The following is a 12,149-nucleotide window of genomic DNA, read 5'->3' on the forward strand; positions in this document are numbered from 1 at the left end:
TTTTTAGTTTGAATCTATCCCAGTTGTTTATTCTTGCTTTTATTTCTTGTGCTATGGGAGTCCTGTTAAGGAAATCTGATCCTGAGCCAACAAGTTGAAGATTTGGACCTACTTTTTCTTCTATAAGATGCAGGGTCTCTGGTCTGATTCCGAGGTCCTTGATCCATTTTGAGTTGAGTTTTGTGTAGGGTGAGAGATAGGGGTTTAGTTTCATTCTATTGCATATAGTTTTCCAGTTTTCCCAGCACCATTTGTTGAAGAGGCTATCTTTTCTCCATTGCATATTGTTGGAACCTTTGTCTAGTATGAGAAAATTGTATTTATTTGGGTTTGTGTCCATGTCCTCTATTCTGTACCATTGATCTACCTGTCTATTTTGGTACCAATACCATGCCGTTTTTGTTACTATTGCTTTGTAGTAGAGTTGAAGATCTGGTATTGCAATACCCCCTGCTTCGCTCTTGCTACTGAGGATTGCTTTAGCTATTCTAGGTTTTTTATTCTTCCAGATGAATTTCATAATTGCTTGCTCTATTTCTGCGAGGTACATCATTGGGATTTTAATTGGAATTGCATTGAATCTGTATAGAACTTTAGGTAGTATAGCCATTTTGACGATATTAATTCTGCCTATCCAGGAACATGGGAGATCTTTCCATCTTCTAAGGTTTTCTTGAATTTCTTTCTTTAGTGTTCTGTAGTTCTCATTGTAGAGGTCTTTCACCTCTTTTGTGAGATTGATTCCCAAGTATTTTATTTTTTTCGATGCTATTGTGAATGGAGTAGTTTTCCTAATTTCTCTTTCTGAAGATTCATCACTTATGTATAAAAATGCATTGGATTTATGAGCATTGATCTTGTAACCTGCTACTTTACTGAATTCACTTATGAGTTCTAAAAGTTTTCTGGTGGAATTTCCAGGTTCCTCTAAATATATAATCATGTCATCAGCGAACAGGGATAGTTTGAGTTCTTCTTTTCCTATTCGTATCCCTTTAATTTCTTTGGTTTGTCTCATTGCTCTGGCTAGAGTCTCAAGGACGATGTTGAATAGAAGCGGTGAAAGAGGGCATCCCGGCCTTGTTCCAGTTTTTAGGGGGAACGCTTTCAGTTTTTCACCATTTAGAATGATATTAGACATGGGCTTAGCGTAGATGGCCTTTATAATGTTTAGGAATGTTCCCATTACCCCAATTTTTTCTAGTGTTTTGAGCATGAAGGGATGCTGTATTTTATCAAATGCTTTTTCTGCATCTATTGAAATAATCATGTGATTCTTAACTTTAAGTCTGTTGATATGGTGAATGACATTTATTGATTTCCGAATGTTGAACCAACCTTGCATCCCTGGGATAAAACCCACTTGATCGTGGTGCACTATCTTTTTAATATATATTTGTATGCGATTTGCTAAAATTTTGTTGAGAATTTTTGCATCGATGTTCATTAAGGATATTGGTCTGAAATTTTCTTTCCTTGATGTGTCTCTGTCTGGTTTAGGTATCAGGGTGATATTGGCTTCATAGAACGAGTTTGGTAGGGTTCCCTCCTCTTCTATTTCATGGAATAGTTTGAGGAGTATTGGAATGAGCTCTTCTTTAAAGGTTTTATAGAACTCGGCTGAGAACCCATCTGGTCCTGGACTTTTCTTTGTTGGTAGGCTTTTGATGACCTCTTCTATTTCATTACTTGAAATTGGTTTATTTAAGTTGTGTATGTCCTCCTCGTTCAGTTTAGGTAGTTCATATGTCTCTAGAAATTTGTTGATGTCTTCAAGGTTTTCTGTTTTGTTGGAGTATAGATTTTCGAAATAGCTTCTAATTATGTTTTGTATTTCACTCGTGCCTGTTGTGATGTTTCCTTGTTCATTCCGAATTTTAGTAATTTGAGTTTTCTCCCTCTTTCTCTTTGTTAGTGTGGCTAAGGGTTTATCAATTTTATTTATTTTTTCAAAGAACCAACTATTTATTTTATTAATTTTTCCGATTGTTTCTTTTGTTTCGATTTCGTTGATTTCGGCTCTGATTTTAACTATTTCCTGTCTTCTACTACTTTTGGTATTGGTCTGCTCTTCTTTTTCTAGTGCTTTGAGCTGTAGTGTTAACTCGTTTATTTGTTGATTTCTACTTCTTTTTTTGAATGCACCCCATGAAATAAATCTTCCTCTAAGTACTGCTTTCATAGTGTCCCAGAGATTTTGATATGATGTGTCTTTGTTCTCGTTTACTTCTAAGAATTTTTTTATTTCCCTCCTGATGTCTTCTGTTATCCATTCATCATATAATAGTGTATTATTTAGTCTCCAGGTATTGGAGAAGTTTCTGTTTTTTATTCTGTCATTTATTTCTAATTTCAATCCATTATGATCTGATAGAGTACAAGGTAGTATCTCTATCTTCTTGTATTTACTAACAGTAGCTTTGTGGCATAAAATATGGTCTATTTTAGAGAAGGATCCATGTGCTGCTGAGAAGAAAGTGTATTCATTCTTTATTGGATGGTATATTCTATATATGTCCGTTAAGTCTAAATTGCTGATTGTGTTGTTGAGATCTATAGTTTCTTTATTCAATTTTTGTTTGGACGATCTATCCAGTGGTGAGAGAGGTGTGTTAAAATCGCCTAGTATTATTGTGTTGTGGTCTATTTGATTTCTGGAATTGAGAAGGATTTGTTTGACGTACGTGGATGAGCCAATGTTCGGGGCATAGATATTTATGATTGTTATGTCTTGCTGAATTATGTTTCCCTTAAGCAGCATGTAATGTCCTTCTTTATCCCTTCTGACTAGTTTTGGTTTGAAGTCCACATTATCTGAGATGAGGATGGATACTCCAGCTTTTTTGCTGTGTCCGTGTGCATGGTATGTTTTTCCCCATCCTTTCACCTTTAGTCTATGGGTGTCTCTTTCTATGAGATGTGTCTCTTGCAGGCAGCATATTGTTGGATTTTTCTTTTTAATCCAATCTGCCAGTCTGTGTCTTTTGATTGATGAATTCAGGCCATTAACATTCAGGGTTATTATTGTGATATGATTTGTATTCCCAGTCAATTGACTCATATTTGTTTTTGACATGATTTGGTTTCTCCTTTATTTGGCTATTCCTTTAGGCTAGCGCCTCCTGTTGCTGATTTGCATCGTTGTTTTTCATCTCTTCCTCATGGAATATTTTGCTGAGAATGTTCTGTAATGTTGGCTTTCTTTTTGTAAATTCCTTTAGCTTTTGTTTATCATGGAAGGATCTTATTTCATCGTCAAATTTGAAGGTAAGTTTTGCTGGGTATAAGATTCTTGGTTGGCATCCATTTTCTTTCAGGGCTTGGTATATGTTGTTCCAGGCCCTTCTAGCTTTTAGGGTCTGGATTGAAAAATCTGCTGATATTCTTATTGGTTTCCCTCTGAATGTAATTTGATTCTTTTCTCTCGCGGCCTTTAAAATTCTGTCTTTATTTTGTATGTTAGGTATTTTCATAATAATGTGCCTTGGTGTGGGTCTGTTGTAATTTTGTATGTTTGGAGTTCTATAAGCCTCTTGTACTTGGTTTTCCATTTCGTTCTTCAGATTTGGGAAATTTTCTGTTATTATTTCATTGAATAGATTGTTCATTCCTTTGGTTTGTTTCTCTAAGCCTTCCTCAATCCCAATAATTCTCAAATTTGGCCTTTTCATGATATCCCATAGTTCTTGGAGATTCTGTTCATGATTTCTTACCATCTTCTCTGTTTGTTCCACTTTGTTTTCAAGGTTAAATATTTTGTCTTCAATGTCTGAGGTTCTGTCTTCCAGGTGTTCTATCCTATTGGTTATGCTTTCTATGGAGTTTTTAACTTGGTTTATTGTTTCCTTCATTTCAAGGATTTCAGTTTGGTTTTTTTTCAGTATCTCTAACTCTTTATTGAAATGATCTCTTGCTTCCCGTATTTGGTCTTTTAACTGTTGATTGGTGCGATCATTTAATGCCTGCATTTGCTCTTTCATCTCCTCCTTCAATGCCTGCATTTGCTCTTTCATCTCCTCATTAGCTTCCCTGATCGTTTTAATTACGTACATTCTGAACTCCCTTTCTGACATTTCTTCTGCTCTGCTGTCATTGGGTTTTATTGATGTAGTATCTAGGTTTGTTTGGGACATTTTCTTCCCTTGTTTTCTCATAATGGTCAGTTGTCAGTGGGACCCTGAGATATTGCAGTTTTCCACTATTGGCTTATAGTGTCCCAGTAGATTTCCAGTGTATCACCTCCCAGCCTTCAGTAGCCTGATGTCTTGGAGGAATCTGATAAAGCAGCTCATTCGAAGAATACTGCCCCTAGCCCCCTACTGGTTCCACGTTTTGGAACTGGCTCTGTGCGGAAATGCTCTCACTGTGGGCCTGCACCGTGCAGCTGGCCGTGTGGGAAGAGCCCACTGCCGGAGTGTGGAAGACTACCTTGGGAAGACTCAAGCTGCCCTGCCCGGCTCTGCTAAGCCACCTCTATCTGGGCCTGCCACCCGGGCTGAGCTTTACCCAGTGGGCAGACTCACCCGTGGCTCCACTTCAGTCCGAGTCTCTCAATGCCTCCCCTTCTTAACTCCTGGGTTCTGGAGCGACCGGGGGTGCAGTCTCCCTCTAGGCCGCCATCTTGGATCGCCCCGTGAAGAGAGCCCGCAGCCGGAGTGGGCAGAGCCGCCTGAAGAGGTCTCCGGCTGCCCTGTCCTTATCCCTGAGGCTGATTGCAGATCGAGGCTCTCCGCTGGTTCTTTGCAGGAGTACACTGCACTGCAGGGGCTCCGGGACTCGGAGCGTGCTCTGTTCAGACAGGCTCTCACTAGCGGGCCAGTTCCGTTCCGAGAACCTGGAGAAGCTGGCTGTGTGGGCGGGGCCCACCGCCGGAGTGCGCTGGACTGCCTGTGGATGACTCTAGCTGCCCTGCCCGGCTCCGATAAGCCACCTCTATCTGGGCCTGCCACCCGGGCCGAGCTTTACCCAGTGGGCAGACTCACCCGTGGCTCCACTTCAGTCCGAGTCTCTCAATGCCTCCCCTTCTTAACTCCTGGGTTCTGGAGCGACCGGGGGTGCAGTCTCCCTCTAGGCCGCCATCTTGGATCGCCCCGTGAAGAGAGCCCGCAGCCGGAGTGGGCAGTGCCGCCTGAAGAGGTCTCCTGCTGCCCTGACCTTATCCCTGAGGCTGACTGCAGATCGAGGCTCTCCGCTGGTTCTTTGCAGGAGTACACTGCACTGCAGGGGCTCCGGGACTCGGAGCGTGCTCTGTTCAGACAGGCTCTCACTAGCGGGCCAGTTCCGTTCCGAGAACCTGGAGAAGCTGCCCAATATTTCTTTCAAGTTGTTTCATCTACCTTTGGCATTCCACTCTATAACTCGTGTGAGTATACTTCACATGTCAGATAACACATTAAGTGTTCTCCCCAAATCTTCAAGTAAACCCAATGAAGTTGTTTCTTTGGTGATATTTCATACTCTCTGGCACATTATTATGGGGGATTTGTGTACCCCACTTTGAGAACCACTGGTGTGATTTAAGATTTTCTAAAAATATCTGGCTGACTCACCAATGCAGCCTTGCTATAGAAACTGCCCTGAGATGCTGTATTTAGAATGAGAGGAGGAGGCTTGGAAGAGGTACATCTATGATATAAAGTGGCAAAGAGAAGGTGTGTATGATTTCATGCCAAAAGTCTTGGTGCGGGTGGTGTTTTATTTTTTTGAATCATCTTTACAGTAAACTCTGTTCTATAACATATGGGGGAAGAATCAGTTTATACTGAGGTTGATGTTAGTGTTGCTATTCACATCAAGTGTGAGTGTTATAATTACTTTGAAAAATTTATGGCAAAGTTGATTAGAACAAAGTCTTTAACTCTTAACTACATCTACATCTTTAATGTACGAGTAGGATGACTTGGAAATAAATTCCTCTGAATTAACAAATAACTCTACTTTCTGAAGGAATCACTTACCTCCAGACGCACACTGTGGGGTGAAGGAGATGTCATCAAGGGCAATAAAGATATTCTCATTTCCATCCAAATCAGCTTCAAATGCCACCTTAAATGGACTGTTACTGGAGAGAGGTACATGCGCGTATGTCCATCCAGTTCTTTTATTTCCAATCACTGACCATACAAGGATGTTTAGTCCTGATTCCTCAATGATATATACCTAAAAACATAATAACAATCAGAATAAAACCCACAACTCTTCATAATTGGTTGTTAGAGATAGCTGGGCATCCAGCTATTGATAAATGAAAGAATGACGACTATCAGTGTGAAAGCTTAATTCATTGATTACAGTATTTTCTTTTCTTTTATTAGGGGGGTACCGAGCATTGAACTCAGGGGCACTCAACCACTGAGCCACATCCCCAGTCCTATTTTGTATTTTATTTAGAGATAGGGTCTCACTGAGTTGCTTGGTGCCTCACTTTTGCTGAGGCTGGCTTTGAACTGTGATCCTCCTACCTCAGCCTCCTGAGCCACTGAGATTGCATGTGTGCCCGACTTGAATACAGTTTTTTCTATCTATAGAAACTGTGGGTTATATAGTGAGCAATGTATATTATATTATATTTGATTCTGTCATACCAATTTCCATATACCATTTTAGACATGGTCAAAACCAAGACCATCTTAAGAATCCAAAAAGTTAGTAGAGATATAGAACTAGAATGTGTCATTGCTAAGGGATTTCATCTATGTTAGACTTTAGAAAAAGAGGACCCTCACTATAAATGCATATGAGATCATACAAGTCATTTCAGAAATCAAAGTAATATGTAGAAAATATTTAATATTTAACAGGTAGAAAAATCTTCCTGGACTAACTAACATCAATATTCCACAATAAAATTAAAGGATCAATAAATGCAACACATAAAAAAGTGAAATATAAATAGAATTAGCTTTGAAACCAACAACCGTATTAAGTTCTAGTAATTTCTAACAATGAAAATAATTCAGAATAAATCAAACAAAAAATACCACTCTAACATTCTTTAACAAATTCTGTAAACAATAAGAAAAAGGTAAGATTGAAAGATACACATATTATATGTGTGTGTAAATATACATATGTATATATATATAAAATGTGTATGTATCTTTTCAATACATATATATGTATGTATAGGTATCTGCAAATATACATATATAGGGACATACATATACACATATATGTATATCTATATATCTGCATATATCTGTATATATACATACATTTTCTTTTTGCAGTGCTAGGGATTGAAGGCACAGTCTCATGCATGCTACACTCTATGACTGAGCAACGACCTTAGTCCAAGATATTTTCTATATTCTCCTGTACTGAAATTTCAGTTATTTCCTAAGTTGGTTGCTAAGACTATATATATATATATATATAATATATATATATATAATATTTATATATATATACATAATATTTACATATATATATATAAAATATATATATATGTAAAATATTGAATTATTTTGTCTATATATGGTTTGTAATGTACTTCAACAATCATTTACATAACCCTTTCTTTCATGGGAAAAATAAGAACCAGAGAAAAGAAAACATGTAAATAGCAATTTTCTTCTATTGCTATACTGTTTTTTTCCAATAACCTTCTTACCCACTGAAAAACTTTTTCACAAAACATACTTTTTCCCTTTTTTCTTAGTGTCAAAATTTGTATATAGGTAGTATATCTTCTAAAATTTATCCAAAATAATACCACTCATTTTATTACATGCAATGAAATTAAATTGACATTCCAGAAATAGTGCCAAGAATTATCAAATATCCCCAGAAAAACTTCCCAGAAATTAAGCATGTTGCTAATGGCGATCAGTATAAAAATCTAAGATCAAGACATAAATCCAATTGTTGACGGAAGTTAAACAAAATCAAAATAAATCAAGATTTTCAAAAACTAAGTAAAAAATTGAAAAACTTGCCCAAAGTTTAGAAGCCTGAAACATGAGACTTTAACACTCTATAATAATCAAATTGAACATCTAGAAAGAGTAGTTATTTGTCAAGCAAAAATCACTTTTTATATTGATACTGCCCTTAGTGAGACGAACTAACATTCAATATTGCCCCTTGACATCATGCACCCCCACAACAGTCCTCCATGACACCCCTACGTGTTCATGCTGCAGGGGCCAGCAGACACTCTCCGCTGTATCCCTTCCTGATGTTGATCTCCATCTCCCAACCCTGTCCATGGATTTCATCCAAGGTGATAGGTGGTTCCTTGCACAAGGGGAAAGAAAAGGGGAAGGAGCAATATGATCCCTCTCTCCTTAAGACATCCAAAGAAATCATTTGAAATTATAAATCTCCTCTGGGCAGTAGTCTATATTTTTAAGTTTTGTCATGCATTGACAAGAATCTCTGCTTTGAAATTAAATTGTCACAGAATAAAGAATTTAAACACTCTCACACAACACGCACATACACACACAGATTTTCAAAGACTAAGTAAAAATTGAAAAACTTCCCTGAAGTTTGGAAATCTGAAATGTGAGATTTAATACTATAATAAACTGAACATCTTGCCAAGCAGAAGTCAATTTTTGTATTGATACTTCACTTAATGAAATAAGTTAAGATTCACTGTGAAAGGAATTTGGGTCTGTTGACTATTCCAGGTCTCCCATTGGAGCACACATTTCAAAGAGTCTTTAAATTCATCCATTTGTTTTCCATTTCTTAAAAATTAGAAGAAATGAAGTTTTCAATTCAATTCAGAGATAACGGGGCCACTGAACAGAATCTAACTAAAGTGAGCTTTTATTTTTTTCTTGCATAAATCCTGGTTATAGCAAAAGATTTGAAAAGGAATGAATTCATTATTTTCACTTTTTAATGCCTTTTTCTGAAAAAATTCAATGTAGAAAATGAAACTAAATGAACATGTAACCCCGAGTTTTCTGTTTCCCCTAAGTTATAGCATATATGTATTTTATGTATTAATGTGCTTATTTCTACTATTTTTACAATTTATTTTTCTCTTTGCATCCAGTTTTTCAGTTCTCACTCTATCTTATGTGCTCTTTCTAAATACATTTCTTTCCATTGTCTTCTTCCTCTACTTCTCAGAACTCCATCATGACCCCTGTTCCAATCATGAGCATTAAACTCTGGAACAAGTGTCCACATTTCTAATCCCATTGTTTGACCATACCATTACTCTAAATTAATTCTGGTCAACTGTACTAAGTTGGTTCACCTAATTTAGCTCAACGAAAAATTTTCACAGGATTATCAGTTACTTTAACAGTAACCTATATTTACAATTCACCAATGTGTTAAATTGAACAATTCTTTGCTAAGTGTTTCTGTAGGCATAGTGCCAATAGAAAAATTAGGACTATTGTTTAAGAACTCCACATAATGCTGTTTATTCATTATCACTTATGGGAAGTACAGGAAAGGCTAAAGTTATAATGTATATTTCTGTGTTCCAATAGCAATAACATTTATTTTATTCTGATGGTTATTTTTCATGATAACTCTCTAAAAATTTATTTTTAATAACTTTTAAAAATCTATTACTTTGAGCAAAATGGCTAATATTCTTGAAAAATGATTGATTCTAACTTGATTTGTGTCTGATTTCACATTTGAATAAATAAATTTTACTGTAAAGTCAATTCATGTCACAGTAATAGTTTTTTATTTGAAATAACTTTCTAAAAAAAAAAATCAATTGCTGGATGAGTTTACCTGGATATTTTAAATTCTGGTTGAACATGGGCCCAATAATATATCAACAGTTAATATTCTATATTATAAAGTAACAGTTTTTATGCTTATTTTAGAAATAACATAGCATCAAGGAATATATAAGATACTAAATGATAATAAACCTTATGCTGTAATAAAGTTAAATGTATTCAAATATTATAAACAAAGTAACTACTTATAAGGTGGTTCAGGAAAAATTGAAAGAGAACATACTAAGTCAAAACAGGAGAAAATAATGAGGCCATCTAACTACAAATATTATATTTCCAATTAAATTTAAGATTTTTTTGACAAAGCGACTTCTCAGCATTTATTTAGAGATATTCTTTGAAGGAAAGCATTTGACAGATATGAAGAGGTAATAAAAAATAAAAGCATTAATAGTTAATTTCCAGAACAGGAGGGATATCAGAGACCAGCTACTCAGCAATATCCATGTATTTAGGTGGCCAAGGTGAAGGTTTGAGAAGAATTGATTAGTAGTTCCTCTCCTGCAGCTATTCAGAAACTCCAGGAGGCTGTGACATTGAAGGTGGGTCACTGGCACTGACCTGGATTCTTTGAGTGGACACCTCAGGATATAAGAAATACTTCATCCATTTCATTAAGTATTAAGCTCATTAAAACTAATGTATGAAATGCATCGGTGGGAGGAAAATATGACTTTACGTGGCTCCCGGCTGCTCTCAGCTGTTCTGCTAGGGCTCCACTCTTTAATCACCACTGACAGGGCAAAGCAATGAACTGAACTCCAGCTTCATCCTTAGAAGATCATAGTTTCACATGGTTTCATTTGCAAATACACGAATTTTATATGGAAAGAAAGAAAACATCAAAAAATAACAGAAAAGGGAAATTTCTCTAAAAAAGTAAGAGATCCTATGTTTTAAAATAAATGGATAAAGTACAGAAATAATAATAATGCTGCCCATATTAATAAAAAATTAGCCCATTCACTTTATATGAACCTCAATTCATATGTGACTTAAGTTAATTGCACTCTACAGTTCTGGAATTCAAGAAATAGAGATTAAACAATTCATTAAACCTATAGAGCACAAACATGCAATGTTTGGTCCAGCAGGCAAAGGGCTTGGAAATTGTCACTTCAGTTTTCACAACAAGGAAAAAAACAAACAAACGCTGAATAATCTGAAAATCAACAGTTCTTAGAAACCTCAGAGAATTGAGGCTGCAGAGAAAACCAATGCCTCTAAACCTGGAGAAAGAGTGAAACAGACACATTGAATCACAATTATCTGAACAGAAGCGCAGGGCAGATACCCTTACTGGCATTTGCATAGGGTAGAAACATCTAAATTGCAATTGATGAAGTATTGGAGGTTCAGTGTAGACAAGCTTGAAAGTTAAATATTCTAGGGGTGAATTCTTAGGGAAACCCCGCACTTAGTGAATTTTACTTTCAGGAGTCCTACCAGATTCTCACAATGAAGATCAGGAGGAAAAAACAAAACAAAACAACCAAAAAACCTCATGTTTCTGGCAGGAAAAGAAGGAAAGTAGTTAGGAAATCAACAATCATTTTAAATGAAAATTTAGCAACTAAAAGAAGATATTTTTCAGAGTAGAGTTAAAAAATAAGACCTAACTATAGACTGTCTAGAAGAAATCCATATTAAATATAGATTAAAAGTCTTGGGATAGAGAAAGATATACTATGTTAATGCCAATCAAAGAAACCTAGAGAAGTTTTATTAATTTGGGGCAAAGTAGACTTTAGAGAAAGGAAAAATATCAGGGAATAATGAAGAATTTGCTACAGACTAAATGTTTGTGTCCTTCTCCCAGATTCACACATTGAAACAATCCCCAAGTGATGGTAGTAAAAGGTGGGGAGGTGAAGAGGTCTGAGGGATCTGCCCTTGTCAGTGGGATTAAAGCCCCTATGAAAGATATATGCAGTGAGTTTAGGCAGACCTTTGATTATGTTAATACAGTGCTAGAAGCACATTCGAGCTGTTTACAAATTACCCAGTATAAGGTACTTTGTTATTGCAGCCCCCAAAGGACTGAGATAACATTATATGATTTTAAAAGGGTCGATTCTCCAAAATGACACAATAGTCCATAATTTATATGCATCTAATAACAGAACACCAAATACTTAGGCCAAATGCCATAGAACTGCAAGGAGCAATAAACCAATCTACTATTACAGTTGCAGAATTCAACACTTTATCAATAATTGACAGGTCAAAGGGTAGCAGACACATTCTTCTCAAGCACACACATGACAGTCACTGAGATGATGATATTTTGGGCCGTAAAACACATGGTAGCAAATTTAAAAGAGCAGAAATCATATGACATCTGCTCTTATATTACCAAATTAATCTCAAAATCAATAACAGGAAGCTAGCTGAAACATTCTAAATTCTTCGAGATTTTTTTCA

The 12,149-nt window shown here is 36.3% G+C and overlaps 1 protein-coding gene across 1 annotated transcript in view; it reads right to left on the reverse strand.

Annotated features, from left to right (window-relative positions):
• The window catches only part of Malrd1 (MAM and LDL receptor class A domain containing 1), a 686,047-nt gene that overhangs the window by 143,997 nt on the left and 529,901 nt on the right, over positions 1-12,149 (reverse strand). Inside the window, exon 33 of the mRNA XM_047521295.1 lies at positions 5,958-6,159. Within this exon, the coding sequence (XP_047377251.1) occupies positions 5,958-6,159 (202 nt within the window). The remainder of the gene's footprint in view (positions 1-5,957; positions 6,160-12,149) is intronic.

This window comes from Sciurus carolinensis, chromosome 12 (assembly GCF_902686445.1).
Source record: "Sciurus carolinensis chromosome 12, mSciCar1.2, whole genome shotgun sequence".
Classification (NCBI taxonomy): Eukaryota; Metazoa; Chordata; class Mammalia; order Rodentia; family Sciuridae; genus Sciurus; species Sciurus carolinensis.